This window comes from Prinia subflava, chromosome 19, assembly GCF_021018805.1.
Source record: "Prinia subflava isolate CZ2003 ecotype Zambia chromosome 19, Cam_Psub_1.2, whole genome shotgun sequence".
Taxonomy (NCBI): domain Eukaryota; kingdom Metazoa; phylum Chordata; class Aves; order Passeriformes; family Cisticolidae; genus Prinia; species Prinia subflava.
The window spans coordinates 11,370,771-11,388,363 of record NC_086265.1 but is presented as its reverse complement, the minus strand read 5'-3'; the positions used below and the strand labels follow the sequence as shown (position 1 = coordinate 11,388,363).

The following is a 17,593-nucleotide window of genomic DNA, read 5'->3' as shown; positions in this document are numbered from 1 at the left end:
AGCTTGGAGTGGCATTTTCAGTAATGTAGATGTAGTCACAATAACACATCTTTCATGTTTTATACTGTCAAGAGAAAATGATCCATATAAAAGCAGATCATTTCTTTCCTGTGGATTTTTTTTGAGTTCCTGATACCTGATTGATCACTGTTTCTATCACATCCTCTAAGTGCTACTTATATATTACTTTCTTTACTTGTTCTGTGCAATCTTTTCTTCTCTTTTTGTCTGCTCAGTTTTCAGTGCCCTCAACATGAAAGGCATTGTCATTGTAGTGGGAGTGCAAAGGAGGATTCAGAGTAGTGTGGATTTAGAGGCAGCCTTTTTAAAAGGGAAAGTGTGAATAAAAGGACTTGTTAATAGAGAATTGGATATAGCTTCTTCCTCCACAGCAGAGCTCCTTTATGAGCAGTTTCACTTCAAGGCTTGTTTGCCCATGGAGGAATTGTTCCCCTGCATTATGGTCAGATTCTGCTTCAGTTTAAGGAAGTTCCATATATAAGCAGCTTTGTTTTGGTGGCTGCCAGACCCCACATAGAGGTTCCCACAGGAGCCTTCTAGCAGGTACAAGGTTCCACTGTGTTCAAGACTGTGTGAGCTGCTGGTTTGCCAGGTAAGGGTGTGAGTTTTGGCAGCCTAAGCTCCTGCATTTTAAGGCTGTAGCATCTGCCCTCCTCTTCTTAGACTGTCATTGAGTTAATTCACAAAGCTGAACCCATTTATTTCTTGTGCAAGCACCATTCCTGCTGCATGGAAGGTCACAGAAATTCAGGGGAAAGAAAAGAGTAGTGCCTCTTCAGAGTGGCTGAAACTTGTAGGGGTCACTGCTGTGAATGTAGGGTAGCTGCTCATGCAGTGGAGAAATAACTTTCTGATATGTTAGTTACAAAGTGAAAGTATTTCCTGATCACTTGTTTGTGGAATTTAGACTGTAACTGCCAGGCTGCTTTAAAAAAGGTTTTGCAGGGAAGTTTCTGAGAGTGACAATGCCTAGAGGATTGGAATAGGGCTTCACCTGGCTGCAATCCTTGTTTTAGGATGTCTTTCTGTGCATGTTCCATAGTTGAATTGGCTCTTTGATGTACTGAGAATGCCCCTTCTTTTCCCCTCATGTTGCCTCCCACCCTGGCCATCGCTGCTCCTCTGCCCTTCCCTGGCCCTGCTCGTGCTCCCACTCACCGTCCTCACTCACTGGTTAAGCCTCTGTGCCTTCAGGCAACCTTGGTTTGTTTTGTTTTATTCTTCCACCTTATGTTTAGAGAATTCTTTTGGAAAATCCCGATGCTAGGAGGCTCAATCTCATTGTTTGCCAAAGGTGGATTACACTAATCCTGTCATTCAGCTTTCCTCAAATAAGCAAGTCCTGGTATTTTGTCAAAATAATACATCAGGCAGTAAAATAATGACTTGTTTAGCAGTTGGTCTTGGATTTCTGCAAAGAATATTTGTGTTGCCTTTTAGAAATTAGTTGGCTTTTCTCCATTATTTGAAGAAACTTTAAAGGTTGGCAGTTTTAGGTAATATGTGGTACTGGTTTGGTTTGGGGTTTTTTCTGTGGTGAGGATTTGGGGTTTTGTTTGTTTTGAACCTATAAATGAGAGAGGGGTAAAAAGTTGTTTCACAGACCTTTCTAACTACAGTGAGTATTTTGCAATACCCTCAATTAATACCCAGCCTTGTTTTTTTCCTCTTTTTTTTCAGTGATGAAGCTATGAGAAAAGCTGGTGTTGCCCATAATAAATCCAGCAAAGACATGGAGAGCCATGTGTTTATGAAGGCAAAAACAAGGGTAAATCTCTGTTTTCTCCCAGACGTTGTTGGGTGTCAAAAGAAGTTAGTAACAAATTGCAGAAACAGCAAAGCCAGTGCACTTAATACAGAGTTGTTTGAAATTTTAATTTATATGTGCTGCTTCATTTACCTTGAGGTGATCAAACTGGACTTAGTGCAAGACAGCTTTGCTGATGTTGCAGTGTTTCATGCAAGTGTGGAACAACCCTTTTCTTACCTGAACAGTGAATTGCTTGGAATTTCCTTTATCTACAATGTAGCACCAGTCCAGCTGGGGGATCAGAAAAACCTAGGATATCAATGAAAAGGCTCTGTCAATATAACCCCAATGGAAGAGCCAAAATCTGGCTATAATGTAAAAATTTGCACTCTTATCAAATCATAAACTTCTTCCCTGGAACTGTGTTATGAGAGATTGGATACTGTTGCTGTCTCCAAACGAGCTGTGTTTGAAATAGAGCTTGTCTTGGTGAAAATGTTACAATGCTCGTGTCACAAATCTGCACCCAGTGTTGGCATCCTCCCTGGTGAGTTGTTTCATGGGCAGGAAGGTGTCCAGCCCTCTGCAGCTTCCTGCAAATTCTGAAGCACACGAAGAAAATATTTTGAAGAATATTTGTTTTCACTTCTGACACTTCTGTCATGTTAGTTTTCCAAGTTATTGACTTGTATTTGTAATATGAATTTAGCTTTAGAAAGAGTTACTGTAGTGTAAATGTGACATAATTCAAGGACTTAAATAATTCAGTGTGCCAAGTAAGCAGGTACTGTCCTTATAAAAAAGGAATTATAGTGGATAAGAAGCAGAAAATCCGTGTTGGTTTCTAATGTTTGCATGTTGTGGTCCTGTTAAATGTGGCTGTCAGGGAGGTTCTTTACTGTGAATTTTGTGGTTTCTTGGTGTTCTTGTACCATAACCACAATGACGTATTAGTAAAAATATTCCTAGTTAATAAACAGACTGTTTCTTGGAAGTGGACTGTTCTGAAAAGCCCACACACACTGTAAAGTAAAATCCAGTATGTTGAGGAAGAACACTGAAGAACCAGAAAGTAATGGTTATTCTGTTTTCATCTCTTATGCTAAAATACTCATTTTTCACCTCTAGGAGGAATATCTTTCTCTTGTGGCCAGACTTATTATCCATTTCCGAGATATTCGTAAGTAATTTTTTAGTTTTCTTCTCAATCTTGGTTACTCATTGAATCCTCATTAAAAAAAAGTGGAAATGTTAGGGCTTCTATGTGTGATTCTGCATGTGATTCTTAACAAGTTGCTTTAAAAATCTTCCTGTAGTAGGCATGCCTAATTTATAAATACTATCTCTTTTACAGATCCTCTGTAATTGAAAAGCATTTGAGAAATTATTTTAACTTGGTACTTTTCCTCCTTTCTAATTTTTCCTGTATATTTGCCTTCTTTCCATTTTTTATATCATTCTGATTACCAAATTGGCTTAGGGTAACGTACTTTATTAGAGCTATAGTAGGTAGTGGATTTTTTTTATTTTTTAAATTGTGATGTGTATATATTTCTTGTAGAGTGTATATCCAAAGGGTCAATGTGACAATATTAGCAAAGATGATGAATTGTTTTTTTTTTCTTTGCAGACAATAAGAAATCTCAAGCTTCAGTCAGTGGTAAGAGTTCCTTTGTTGTTGTTTTCTTCCTTCCCCCATACTCTCCATTTCCAAATAGAGCAGCTCAGGAATCTGGGCTGTGGTGTAGAATAAAGCATCTGTGTATCCCTGGCTGGGGTATGAAATGCTGCTGGAGGGAAGGAAGGGGAGCAGGACAGTCTTGGGTTGTTCAGTGATGGGGGTGACAGGCTTGGCCAGCGCTTTGGGTGTCCCCCTCAGACCTGTTTGTCCTTTTGTTAGCTCACAGCACTGAGACTGATGAAAGCACAAGGCTGATTGAAAACAATCTGCTGAGCAGCCCAGGTTCCTGCCTGTGGCCAGCTGTGGCACCAGAGGCAGAGGATTTGTGGGGCCATATGGTGAGCTTAGAGCTGATCCTGGCGTCTGCCTCTGTGCTAGTTCTCACTGCAGTGGATGTTGGAGACATAGTGTGGTCCTGTGGTTCTATCCCTCTGTAGGGCAAATATGCAATTTGTAATTGATCAACATGCAGTCTAGACTGCTGGGAATTCTTTTATAAGTATTCTTAAGAAAGAGGTGGTGTGTGTTCTGTACCTGGTTAATACTGCTTCTGCACCTTGTGTTGTGTTTTGACCTCTTGAATTGTCTTTCGCTCTTTAGCTTCACTTTTCTGTGTGCCCAGGATTCAGGTTATGAAGTCTCTTGAAAGGCATTGAATTTATTCAATGTATAATAACAGTGATGTTAGAGGGGGTACTGTATAGCAAAGTACATCCTGCTCTGGTCTGAGCATTGCATCTCTGACTTGACGAGGAAGATCCACAGTGAGAGTCACTTGGTTTTTGAGGTTAAAATCTTTACATCCTCATGGAGTTTTGTTGGCAGCTTGTTTTGACTTGTTTATTAATTTCAAAGTGGCTAGTAAGTTCCTTTTCTCTGATGTATTAAGATCTGTGTGGAACTTCACAACTGGAGCACTGTAAATCATCTCTACTCTCGTTACAGAGAGGCAAAGATGTGCTGGAAGCCTTTTCTCACAGGCAGGGCAGTGAATCTGAGTTTGTCAGGGTGTTGGGTCTGGTCATGGTCTGATTGCCAGATCAGAGGGTGGATGCTGGAGGGCAGAGGATTCTGGAGAAGCAGTTGCATGGCTGGCTGCATGTCAGTGTGAGTTTCCTTTGCAGATCCGATGAACGCCCTGCAGAACCTGACCGGGGGTCCCGCGGCGGGGGCGCCCGGGATGGCCATGGCCTCCCGAGCCCAGGGAGCACCCATGAGTGGGATGGCAGGCCTTGGCCCCATGGCACAGCAGATGAGTCTCCCCGGGCAGCAGCAGCCTCCTGGAGCCTCGGGAATGGCCCCTCATGGCATGCCTGGTGTCTCCACAGCCACTCAGCAGAGTAAGTGTTCATTTTGCTTCAGCCCCTGAAGCTGTTAGATCAGCTGTTCAGTAATGAGCCCTTTCCTGAAGGAAAAGGTGCTGAGGAGATGTCATACTGCTGGCTAAATCAGCCAATCAGGGGGAAAGAATTGATTTCAAGTACTGCTACCCAATTGGATAAATGTCTTCCTTGGTATAGCCAACAGCAGTGTAGCTGTTGAATGAACAAATTCTTCTTTCATCATGTCAACTTCAGCACTGTTTCTGTAGAGCTCATCTGTTTTCCATGTTACGCTGCTTCCTGCTGGTGCACATTTCTCCCTGCACATTTTTACTCTTGCTGACTCAATGGAGGCAGAGTGAATTACAAGCTGGTAGTACAAAGTGTAATTAATTCTGCTGTTAATGTGCCCCATCCATTTGAGGAAGCAAAAGTATATACTGCTAAGGAGGGACATTAATTAATCTCACATTATTTGGGTGTTGTGTTCTAAGTACAGTCTGTCTTCTCTTTAGCCCAGCTTCAGCTTCAGCAGATAGCTCAGCAGCAGCAGCAGCAGCAGCAGCAATTCCAGCAGCAGCAGGTGGCCCTGCAGCAGCAGCAGCAGTTCCAGGCCCAGCAGTCAGCCATGCAGCAGCAGTTCCAGGTGCAGCAGCAGCAGGCGGCGGCCGCTGCGGTGGCGCAGCAGCAGCAGCAGCAACAGCAGCAGCTGCAGGCTGTGCAGCAGCAGCAGCAGCACATGCTCAAACTGCAGATGCAGCAGCAGCAAAACCAACAGCAGGTGATGACAAACAGCTACAATGGCAAGTGTGGTGATCAGTGTGCTGGTTTGAAAGCAGTGGGAGACCCCGGGTCAGAGCTACAATTTAATAGAAAAATTAAAATAAAATGCAGTAGTGCAAAAACACTGACAGAGTCAGAATACAACCTGACACTCTGTTGGTCAGGGATTTGGGGCAGTCCAATTAAATGGTGGCTGCAGTCCTGCTGGAGTGACAAATGTGGTTCTGTTGAAGCAATGATCCTGTAGAAGGGTGCAGTTTTCCTCTGAAGGTGCAGTGGTGGTGTGGATGGGTCTGGTCTTCCTCTGGGAATGCAGTGAAACAGGCTGACTTTGATGTCCCAATTCTCAGCTTTTATCCAGGTGGGAATGCTGGGCTCCTCCCCTGGGTGGAGCATCTCCCAATGGATGATGGAATTCCATCAGCCATGCAGTGAGCCTTGATGGCCCATTAACAGAAGATATCCCCTGGAGGGAGGATGGGTCCTGGAAGGGATAAAAAGCACTTCTCCACCTGGTTTTAACAGTTGCTAATAGAATACAGACTGCTGGTTACATCTTGCATTGCAATCCAAGACAATCAGTTACTTGTCAAGGCTTGCCTTGTGTGGAACTATCAGCTCTGCCTGTTCATAACAATTCCCACTTTAGGGCAGGGCTTCAGGTTAGATTGGCAAGTTAATTGGCAGCAGTATGTTAACAGCTAGAGGAAAGGCTTTACAGATGTTTTGTTGCTTTCTTCTGTCATAGCAATAGGGAATTAAAATCTTTGTCTCTTTATAAATGTCAGGATAGTCTTTCATTCTGACAGACCTAGGGAAAGAACACTTGAATTACTCCAGCAATAGTGGCTGTTTTGTCATTGTGTGACTAATGTGTTGCCACTTTAAAAATGTGTATGTATATATATATACATCGTCCTTAGGCACAAAAGCAGATGAGGAAACTTCAGCTGCCATATTCTTTGGTAAAGGGTGATTACATTTGAAAAACTATCTGAGCCCGTTTGTACTGAGGAAGCTGATGGACTTCACCTTTGCTTTTAAAAGTTACAGGGAAGCTTGTAATGTGGAAACACAGGCTATGGAACCATGCAGGGTTGAGATATTCGAGGGATGAGTGGATAAAAAGGTTGGGCTTTCCCTTTGGGCTTAAACATCAATCTGGTGTGCTAGGATTCTGTTTGCTTTTGGTTTATGCTACAGAAGTCTGCTGAGGCATTGCTGGAAGCTCCAGCATCCTGGCTTTTCCTGCTTTTCAGATGCAACAGCAGCAGCAGCAGCAGCAGCTGCAGAGGATTGCTCAAATGCAGCAGCTGCAGGCAGCACAGGTCATGCAGGCACAGCAGCAGCAGCAACAGCAGCAGCAGCAGCAACAGCAGCAAATACCACAGCAACAGATACAGCAGCAGCCACCTCAGCAAGTCATGCAACAGCAGATGCAACAGATGCAGCAGCAACAACAGCAGCAACAGCAGCAGCAACAGCAACAACAACAGGTGGCTCAGGCACAACAGCCTCAACTTCCACCACAGTCCCAGCCTCAGCCCCAGCCCATGGTATCTCAGCCTCAGGCAATCTCAGGACAGATTCCCAGTCAGGTTATGCCTGTCACTCTCACACCACAGCAGTTAAAAGCTATGCAGGTAAGGGCTCGTGACCAGCTGATTGTTGATTTGTTATGACCATCCAGAGAAATAAAAAATATATCTGACTTTTGCTAATAATGGGGTAGGAAAACTATAACCTGTTAAGAGCTCTGCAGTTAGCAGGGTATGAATACTGGGTGTTTAAAGGTTTTTATCCGGGCCTGCCAGTAGAGAACAGTTTTGTACCCAAAGGTAGGAGTTCTGGAAATCTGTGAAAACCATTCATGCAGCTAATATTTGAAAAACAGTTTCTTGTCTCACTCTTGAATAGTCAAGTGAAAAAAAGAAAAAGAAGCATACTCTGGTTAAAAAAAGTTACCTCTGTGCCGTTTGCTTTTCTAGAACATGAGCAAGTACTTTGCTGTGTTCTAGACTGCAGCCAGTGTTAGCTCTCTGCCATGCTGGCTTTGCTTCTGCTGCCATGTTGGGAGATTTGGGTCACAGTTCAATATTCAGCCTGCCTATTATTACTATTATTTAATTCCTGCATTGAAGAGAAGGGGGAAAAGACAATAGTTTTACTCTGTTAAATCTCTTGCTGGGTCATCCTCTTAATGGTGCAGCTTTTTGAAGTGTTACACTCATTTTTATTTGGGCTGTATAGGTTGAGACAAAGCTCAAACCTGTTTTTCTTTGGGCCTTACTGGGGGGGAGTGTCAGCCACTCTTCAGAAATTGATGAGTTGATACCAGCAAAGCTAGGAGTGGTTAAATGTCATGATTGTCACACTGACAGATGTAATGGATTTATAAACATTTGAAATGCTGCTCATTGGTAGGCTTGCCAGAAAGTTAAGTCTCTCTTATTGTATATAAGACCTGATAGTACAGGTAAGAAGTTGCAAGAAGTTGTTGAATTGAGTGTGCACTCTGTGGGAAAACTATTCTAAATGTTTTAAATATGGGAACTTTTTTTCACAAAAAACCCTCCAAACTTTAGTTTGTGAGGCTGGTCTTGTCTCCATACCCTTTTTAATGAGCATAGTCAATGCAGTGGAAACAGAAGTGTCATTCCCCACTCAGGAATGTCTGTTTACTGTGGGTTTTGTTCTCATGCTCCAGGTAAGAGCTCAGCTGGTGCAGCAGCAGCAGCAGGCAGCAGCAGCAGTGCAAGCAGCTCAGGCCCAGGCTGCTCAGATGGGAGCTTCAGGGCAGGTAAGGGCCCAGGGCCAGTGTCACAGGCCACAGGGCTGTGGCAAGTGCATGCTAGAGATGAGCATGGAGTTGGGTTTCTGGTGGTTTCTGGTGAGGGTCTGATTTGGTTATCCTCTGTATAAAGGGGATGTGGTCTTCTCTGCTGATTCTCCTTTGCCTGGAGTCAGAGGCAGGATTTCATTGCCCACCTCTCTGTGCATGCTCTCTGTCCCAAGTAGGTCCCAGTGTTGCCTGTACTGACACAGGAATGCACATGAGTGAGAAGCCTCCTGTGGGCACACTACAAGTCTGACTGTTGGTACCTGGAGTGTATCACCTCTTCTTTCATTCAACTCTCTTAGGTGACTGCTTTGTTGTGTAAACTGATTTCTGTACTGTGAATCTTTGCCTGCTATCTTTAATTACGTGTGATCTACCTTCCATCTTCATGTATTGACTATAAAAAAATAGTGTAGATGATGAAATGTCTCTGCACTCCCCTTCCAGTCCTTTCATCTTTCATTCTTCTTCTGAGTGAAATGGGCAGTAGATCTAGATGCTCTTGTTCTGGGTGTGAATTGTGAGGAACAAATGGCGTGTGGCACAAGTGCAGAGTTACATTACAAAAAGAAAAGTGCTGGGTGAAAGCTTGTTGTCTAACGTGGGTTTTTTTTATCCTGCAATACACCTGCAGCCCCAGTGGTTGTTTCTTGATGTGTGTCTGGTATGATGGGGAAAAAAATGGGGAATGGCTTGAAGCTGAACCTCTTATCCCATTTTCCACAAGAATATAAAAGTCTTTTATGGCTTACCTCTGTAGTGTTTCATATTGAGGCATTTTACAGACATGGGTAAGTACAAATATCACCACTCTGTAGATGAAGAGAGAGGCAGATGTGAAATGAGGCTGACTAGGACTAATGGCAGAATTCTTTTTGTATACCCAGACATTCTATGCGTTTCAAGCACCATTTTCTGTTCAGTGCACAAGTAATTTTATAGGTTGAGTAAGAAGCTTTGGATATGGACTGTGACAGCAATTGCTTCTTCAGTGTCCATCCCCCAGGCTTGTGTCAGGGGTAGTGTCTTGTGCCATGGTAACTCTGACGTGGCCACATCCTTGTTGGTGTGGCCGAGTTCTGTTTGTGACTTTGTCAGTGTCACACAGGATGTAGGAGCTGAGCACTGGTAAGTACAGTTGGGACAGTACTGGCAGCAATGCAGGATTCTCTTCCAGCAGCTGAAATGTCAATTAAAACTTGTTTGTTCCTTAAATAATTTCCAGGTGGGAGCTGCAGGGACTTAGTCTGACTGGAAGGAGACACTGACTTTTTGTCCTGTTACTAACTTTAATGGTGCTCTTTTCAACTCTGAAGCAGATGGATTGTGTTCATGTGGAGTCACCCTAATTCTTGCCCTTTAGTGACTTCATGTGCCAGTGGCTTAACAGCACAGTGCATTTGAAAGGCTTTGGGTGCTAACATGGTTGACAGACAGTTTTGTATTGCAGCTTTATCCATTCCTGTGTAGTGAACTTGGGGATTGCTCTTTATCTACCACATATGGAGTTTGGAATATTCCACAGATGGGCTTTATCCACTTATGGTCATGCCATTGCAAGATGAGTCTGCTAAAATTCACCTACCACTGTGAAGTCCAATAACTAAGTGGGTTTCTTGTCTGATTATTTTCTGTATATAATAGTTTTAAGATTGTGGCTGTATATAATATTACAATGCAGCTTCAGTGTTGAGAGTTGATAAGGATTTTCTTTACTTTATAAGAAATCTCTTTTAAGATTAGATTTTTGTTTTCTATTTAGTAGATTTTTCAGTAGCATCAGCATTTTTAATAAATCTGCCTTGATTTCTTTATGTGGTTCAGGGGAGCTTTCCTTATAAACAAATCCTATCCTACTCTTTGTTTGTTACATTTATACTTAGACTTTAAGGGCTTTCAAACTGGGAATTTTGCTTGCTGTCTCTGCATGTTTCCTTTTCCATGAAGTTTCTGTAAATTCTTCCTACATAAAAGTAAAAGCAGTCCCAGGTTTAAATATGGATTAATGTGAGAAGTTTTTCTCTGAAGTTACAAAGCCACCACCCAGGTCACACCACACCTGCCCTAGTCCTGCATGCAGCTCACAGGGAAGCTCACACAGTGGTGCCCTAACAACCAGAGACCTACACAAAAACCTCGTAGCACCAAGGAAAAAGATCTGTAATCAGCTGCAGCTGAGTATGAGTAAAGTCACATCCCTGTTCTGGTGCAATTCCTTCAGGTGCTCAGAATGCAGACTGAAAATCTGAGCTGCCTTTAGTGCAGTGCCACTGTCTGTACCTGTGCTCACCAGAGGCTGTGTATTTATGGGATGCTGAATGTTTGGGTGTTAGATAAAAGGAAGTTACAGGTTCTGGATTCTATTTGTTCTGTTCCACGTCATTTTTATTAAATAATGGGAAGGGAGATCCTCTTCTTGCTCTCTGATTCATCTCAATTTACAGGGTCTGAAATTTTACCTTGTAAGAATCAGTTTCACTTGTGAAGGAAGATGTGTGTTCAGTTAAAATGTTTTTCAAAAATGCTTGCACATTTCTGGTTGTGTTCTTATTTCATGAGAAGAGTAACTCCTTTATGGACATGCTGCTTTGGAACCCCCTTTCCTGACTCCCTTGTCAAAGGGTCATGGATTTTGTAACTATACATGAACGGGAGAATGGGGAAAAATAGATTACTTTTGTTAAGAGAGTGGAATTGGTGTCATTTTAGATATGTATTTTCTTTCCAATGCACACATTTCAAAAACTACAAAACCCCTTAACCCAAAATTGTGTGCTTGTGCACTTGTTTGACCAACCACAGTACTGCAAACAGCTGAAACCTTTGAATTGGAGTTTGTCATGCTGGTGTTCAGTGATTTGCCAGACACCTAACCTGTGAATATTCCTCTAATTTCCTTTGCCTCAGTGGAAATAATGTAAATCTTCACACTTTGGTGGTGTGGCTTCAGAAGCGTGGCCAAGCTGGGACATGTGGGTCACCATCACATGCCTGGGGTTCCACACGCTCCAGGGATCTGTGTGCATTCACCAGGGTCTCAGATGGGGTGATGGTGCCTGAAAGGATATATTCCTCCCCCCTCGGCAATTTCCCCTTTTTTTTTTGGTTTTGTTAGGGTTATGTTGCTTCACCAGCTCTCATGTTGATACTGTAGCTCTCCACTGCACTTGGTAGCATCCAGCCGTGCTTTGTGGCAGCGCTGGGTTTGTTTGCTCGTGCAGCTGCTGCATGCTGTGTGTGCACGTGTGCATGTGTGTGTGATGGCTGAGCTCTCCTCCCTTCCCCTCTGAAATCCTGTCTCTGACCATCCCTCTGTGCCTGGATGGAAAGGGACTGCATTGCTCTGCTGTTGTGAACTAACGGCTGTGCTGAATTTGACACTGTTTTCTTTATCGGTTATTGCTTTCCTTTTTCAGTCTTGCTATGTTGTATTTAATTTTATTTATTTTTAACAATTGTAAGCACATGCATTCTTTGACTCTGTAGAGATGTGTTGCTGGCTGCTTCAGTCCATTTACATCAACACCAAGCAGGAGTGCCCCAAACCATTTACAGGAAGGAGACTGCATTATCCCTTAGGTTAGTTAGGATTGTGGAGGTTTCTTGGTAACATGTAAGCTAGAAAAAAAGGTAGCCCAGAGAACTTTACTGTAGATCTTTGAAGTCCCAAACAGAACCTCTTTTACTGATAAATGAATCTGCCAAAGCTACCTGAGTACTACCTCAAATATATGCTCTATTTGTTATAAATTCTCAATATGTGCTGTAATATCAAATTTTAAGTAGCAGAGGGCTATGCAGATAGAAAAAATTAAATCTGTGTGGCTCATGCAGGCTGATGGTTCTGAAAGAAACTTTTAGACACTGCAGAGCATCACAGTCCTAATACTATTTCAAAATAAAAAATTATTCTAATGCTAACCTTTATCATTTACCCTAAATGACTGTACTCTAGGATGTGCTCACTCTGTACAGCTGGAGAATGAAAAGGCATGAATAGGCTTGAGGAAGATCATGGACTCAGAATAACTTAGCATGCCTTAGTAGTAGAGGAATAGGTATTTGTCAAAATTATGGTAATTAGAAAGGTATACTTAACTTATTGTGTGGGTTATAAAAGAAAGGAAATAGATCTTTTCAAACCTTGAAGTCCTTTTTGTTGTCTTTGGCAATTGTTAGACTGGCATAGGTTAGGCTGGTGTGGAATTTGCTCACTGTGGAGCTTGTACTGACAGCTGCTGTTGAACAAAATCTCCTGGAACAGAGGGGGCAGTGACCAACACTGCCAAAGCCTCGGAGTCCACAGTGGGGCAAAGCACATCAGAAACCTGTGGCATTATAGAGCTTCCTATATGGAGCATTCCCAACAGCAATCTGAGAGTACTTAGAGTACTTCCAAGACTTTAGAACTTCAAGATATCAGGAAAAGTGCAGGAAAGGCCCTTCATGGAAATGACAGGATAGTCAGCCCTTGACCCACGAATCTGAGCCTGCATCTCAGCTCCCTCAGGATGCCAGGAGCTCATTAGGTGCTCTCTGGAAATGGATAGAAGGAGTAAGAAAGGAGTTTGATTTCCAAGCCAGCACATCAGGTTAACCTTTAGAGAAAAGCTCACTAACCTTCCCTTCCTGCTCCCCCTCCCCAGTCCCTGGAGGCTGCATGTGCTTCTCATCCTGCCAGTGCACTGCATTTCTTGTTTTGCGATTACTTTTGTCTGTGTCCCTCTGTCCTCAAAGATGATCAGCGCACCCATGGCCCGAGGTGGGATGCAAATCAGACCACGGTTCCCGCCTACCCCCGCGGTGCCTGCTGCTCCTCCAAGCTCCGTGCCCTTGGGCGGACAGCCAATGCCACAGGTATTTACTGGGTCACAGCACACAGAGCTGCAGGTATTTACTGGGTCACAGCACTCAGAGCTGCAGGTATTTACTGGGTCACAGCACTCAGAGCTGCAGGTATTTACTGGGTCACAGCACACAGAGCTGCAGGTATTTACTGGGTCACAGCACTCAGAGCTGCAGGTATTTACTGGGTCACAGCACTCAGAGCTGCAGGTATTTACTGGGTCACAGCACTCAGAGCTGCAGGTATTTACTGGGTCACAGCACTCAGAGCTGCCTGGCTCTGGCGCTGCCTCTCCAGCGAGGGGACACTCACTTGGCATCAAACAATGAACTTGCTGCTGTTACTCAGGGTGTTGGTCTGCTTAGGATGTGTTTTGTATGGATCCTTTTTAAGTAGTAGGCTTTCTGAGAGTTTGGGATATCAAAGAAAGCGTTTGTAAAGTGGGATGGATCTTTATTTTAACATTTAAAGCTTTTCCATGCTCAGAATTGATTCAAGTTAAAGGTCCACACTCCATGAGTGTGCATTTCTGGGCATTACAAGTCAGCACTGCAGCATACCTGGCTGGGTCCAGGACCTTGCCTGGTGTGTGTTCATGCTCTGTACAGGTGCTTCTTGTGTTGTTAGTGAACTTGGCTCGTTTCACTTTGAGCAGCTTCTTGGCATGGTACCAGAGACCCAGAAAATTGGAGCTGTTCTTTTGTCCCATGGTTGCGTAGGAGGAACTGCCAGGGGGATTCCACTTGTCCCTGCATCAGAGAAGAACCTGTGCAGGCAGGCTGGCAGCTCCTGTCCAGGTGTTGCTGGAAAATGCCTGAGGTCAGAGCACTTCATTTCTTCTCAGGAGTTTGCAAAGGTAGTGACGGTGACCAGAAAGATTCTGCAGTCCTAGGCAAACACATCTGTTGTCATTTCTGGTTGAGGATGGATGGTCATTTCCATCCAGGACAGGGTGGAAATGTTAATTGACACAAAGCCCAGCCATAGCTGTGGAGTCAGAGGGGAGTTTACTTTGTCCTTTGCTCACTGTAGCAGTAGATACTGAGATAATCATCTCCCATTTGAAATATCCACAATATTTGAGGCTTTCCCATGGATATTTAAGTACTAGTTTTGCTTATATTTAGTATTTGACTCATAGCAAAAGACTTGAAGCATTCAGTGTCACAGGGTGATCTTTCAGCACTGTCACTGAGGAGCTTTGATTTGTGACTCAAGTGAACTGCTCATCAGAAGTGTTCTCAGTAGCATGCCCAGGATTGTGGAAGGATGTAAAAGGCTGAACAATTGGTCAAAGCAGCAGAAGAAAAGTTTTCCATGAGCAGTGATTGCAGTGAAAATGGCTCTGAAGCAGGTGCTAGAGGATGTGTGAGTTACTGTTTGCTCATGGTTTACTGGTGGCTGGGAACATGTTTGGAAGGCAGCCTGACCTGCCATATCCTGGACAGCTCTGGACCAGCATGAATCTCTAGTACTGTCTGCCAAAACATTTTGTTCAGGTTCTAGGTAGATTAGAAATTAGAAATGTTGTCTTTTACACCTCTTAATCTAACAAGATTCTAAACTGCTGTTGTCTGTTGGGTATAACTTCTTTGTAATCACAGCCCTTCAGCTGTTCACAATAGGAGTAAAGGGCTTTAGCAGATATGTGGTTATTAATCACTCATTTAAAAGCATGTCCTCTCCCTGACTGTAGTATCCAAATCCATTTAGATGTGGTGATAGGCAATTCAGGGTGTATTTTCTCTTTGGAAAAGAATCCTGGTGTTGCACTGAGGAATGCTTTTCAACAGAAGGACCAGATGTGATACCAATACATTGTGGCTATTTATTTTTATCCCGTATGACAACACATTCTGTCCTTTTCTATCACAAGGCTCATTTGATTCTCCAGTGAGCTTATTTGTTTGGTTGGGGTTTTTTTGCTTATTACAGTCTTTTCAAACAAAACAAACCAAAAATTATTAATATGATGATATATTCCTCAATCACCTGGTGTTTTGATTTGCAAGAGAGCACTGAGAGCCCTTAGCAGCCTCCTGAGTGCTGCTCTGTGTCTGAGACTCAGCAAACTGGAGACAGAACCCACAGCTGGGTTTATCTTCCAGGACAGTGTGCTCTGAGCACCAAGAATAGCTTGGATTTAATGGATGTGAATGCAAACTTTTATCATGCAGGTCTGGACACCTTTTGGGCAAGACTTCAGGAAATTGGAGTATGGTGTCATGATCGGGTCTCTGTAGGGTCACAGAGCAATTCGTGCTCAGTGGGCTGTAGTAGCTGTCCATGGAGATGCTTTTATGTGCAGAAATTCATGTACCTCAGTGAAAAAATGTGTAGTTGGATTTCCTTGTATCTGCTGAAGATGCAGGGTATACAAATGATCAGTAACCATGGAGTGACTCTGGAGCTGAATTAATTCAGTGGAGCTAAAACTCCAGAGAGGAGGGGTTTTTGTCTTTTCATAGCTACTCGTACTTTGTGGTGTGTCTGTTTGGGTTTTTTTTTAAGCCTTCTTTTTATTCAGAGTCAGCTGCAAAGAGCATTCCCTAGAAATTGAAATTTCATTAAATCGTTACAATCTTAATCCATATCCTGCAAACAATGCAGAAAGCTAAATCTGAAATAATCTTTAAATCTGTTCTATAGAAAGACTTCTGAAATTATGTAGCAAATGAACTGTCAAAGAAAACCAAGGCAGAACTGCACAATTCTGAGTGCATGTTTTTGAAAATGTCACAATTTTGCTCACTGTTAGACGTTTGCCTTTGCTGTTCTCAAATGAAGCTGGCAGAGAGCAAACCTGGGAGGGAGGAAATCTGTTTGCCTGTGCAAGTATTTGAATCAGGAGGGGTAGTGCACAAACATTCAGTCCATCCAGGGCTTATGAGCACAGTAAATACTGCACATCCTTTTCTTCACTTTTCTGCAGCATTTATAAATTAATGGTAATAATGTCCTTCATCCTGAATTACACACACAAACTTAAATCTGGCAGAAAACATAATGAAATCTTTCTCCTTCCTTCCCAAAACACAAAGATTTAAGTGTTCAGAAGTCCGTTTTTGTAACCAACTTGAGACACTTAACGGGGGCCTGATTTTCAGGAATTGATGAACCACTCCTTGTGGTCTTAGTCTGACGTGCTGAGAAAGGGGTGCAGCATCCATAGGAGTAAGTTCTAAATCCCTTGCTGTGCAACAGCACATTCAGTGGACTTGTGAAGATTCAGGGAATGCTTTTTGCAGTGTCCATCCCAGCTTCCTTCCAAACGTGGTGAGCTCCTGCAGGAGGCAAACTGTGCTTTTCCATCTCAGAAAGGCTTTTCCAGCTGTTGAGGATGCTCCTCCTTTGGAAAGCAGTAAGCACAGGCTCACTGTTGTTATTATGGAGAAAGGGAAGGTGTTGCATCATTTCAGCCTCACTTGTTGTCTGTATTACCTTTGTGGGAGAGGTTGCAAAGGCACTGGGGCTATTGAAGATTAAAAAAGTCACAGTATGTGAGGCTGCATTTGGTTTTGAGCTGTTCTGTACTGGATGATGAACTAGTATCTTCAAGTTTGGCACTGAGCTGGGGATTGTTTGTGTCTTTTTTGGGGGGAATTATGACCTTTTGTATAACTGCAGTGTGCTAGTCCAAGCAAAGCATTTCCTGTTGTAGTCTGTGTGTCCATGCAAAAGCAGACAGTGCAGTACTTTTCAGTGTGCTAAATGTCATGTCCTCTGGATACAGCTGGATTGTTTAGATGGATATTTAACAAGAGAGTGAAGGGCAACACCAATTTGCAGTGCCTGTGATGTGCCTGGGACTTGTGGATTTACTGGAACCTTCACTTAAAAATAGTTTTGACTGAGAGTTGTTAATTCCAAGATGCTAATCAATGACTTACAGAATGGACACGTTGGTTAATAAGCCACAATATATTGCCTCTGCAAGCTAATTCCATTTATTTTTGTATGTATTTATTTATAGCCTCAAGTCATAAGAACTCTGCATGTACCTTAAACAAATCACTTAATATCTGCATTACTGTCCCATGCCTCTGCCATTGCACAGGTTTTCTCGTTTGGTTTTAAGTGATTGAGAGGAAAAATGTGCATTAGAACACGTGAGAAGTTGCACAAATTTTAGTTTATCTGGCTCTGGCACTGCAGAGTGCACAGAATAAACTTAGTTGTTACCCAGAGTTTGGTGCTGTTCTGGAAATGCTCTTATTTGCCTTTTTGTCCTTTAGGCACACCACATCATCCTCCAAAGGTCAGAAAAGCTGAAAGCTGCTTCATTTTTTTTCCACCCAGCCGTTCAGTTTGGAGTTTCTATCTCCACCCAGATTTTCAGAACTCAATATTT

General features: G+C 43.0%; 1 protein-coding gene across 3 annotated transcripts in view; it reads left to right on the top strand.

The window, feature by feature from the left end:
• Positions 1–17,593, top strand: part of MED15 (mediator complex subunit 15) — a 28,070-nt gene that overhangs the window by 3,172 nt on the left and 7,305 nt on the right. For 2 of the 3 annotated variants that reach the window (XM_063415650.1, XM_063415652.1), the window contains exons 2-9: positions 1,702–1,789; positions 2,900–2,951; positions 3,402–3,431; positions 4,577–4,792; positions 5,290–5,555; positions 6,817–7,200; positions 8,265–8,357; positions 13,134–13,253. In XM_063415650.1, the coding sequence (XP_063271720.1) occupies positions 1,702–1,789; positions 2,900–2,951; positions 3,402–3,431; positions 4,577–4,792; positions 5,290–5,555; positions 6,817–7,200; positions 8,265–8,357; positions 13,134–13,253 (1,249 nt within the window). The remainder of the gene's footprint in view (positions 1–1,701; positions 1,790–2,899; positions 2,952–3,401; positions 3,432–4,576; positions 4,793–5,289; positions 5,556–6,816; positions 7,201–8,264; positions 8,358–13,133; positions 13,254–17,593) is intronic. The other variant, XM_063415651.1, reaches the window with a different exon arrangement.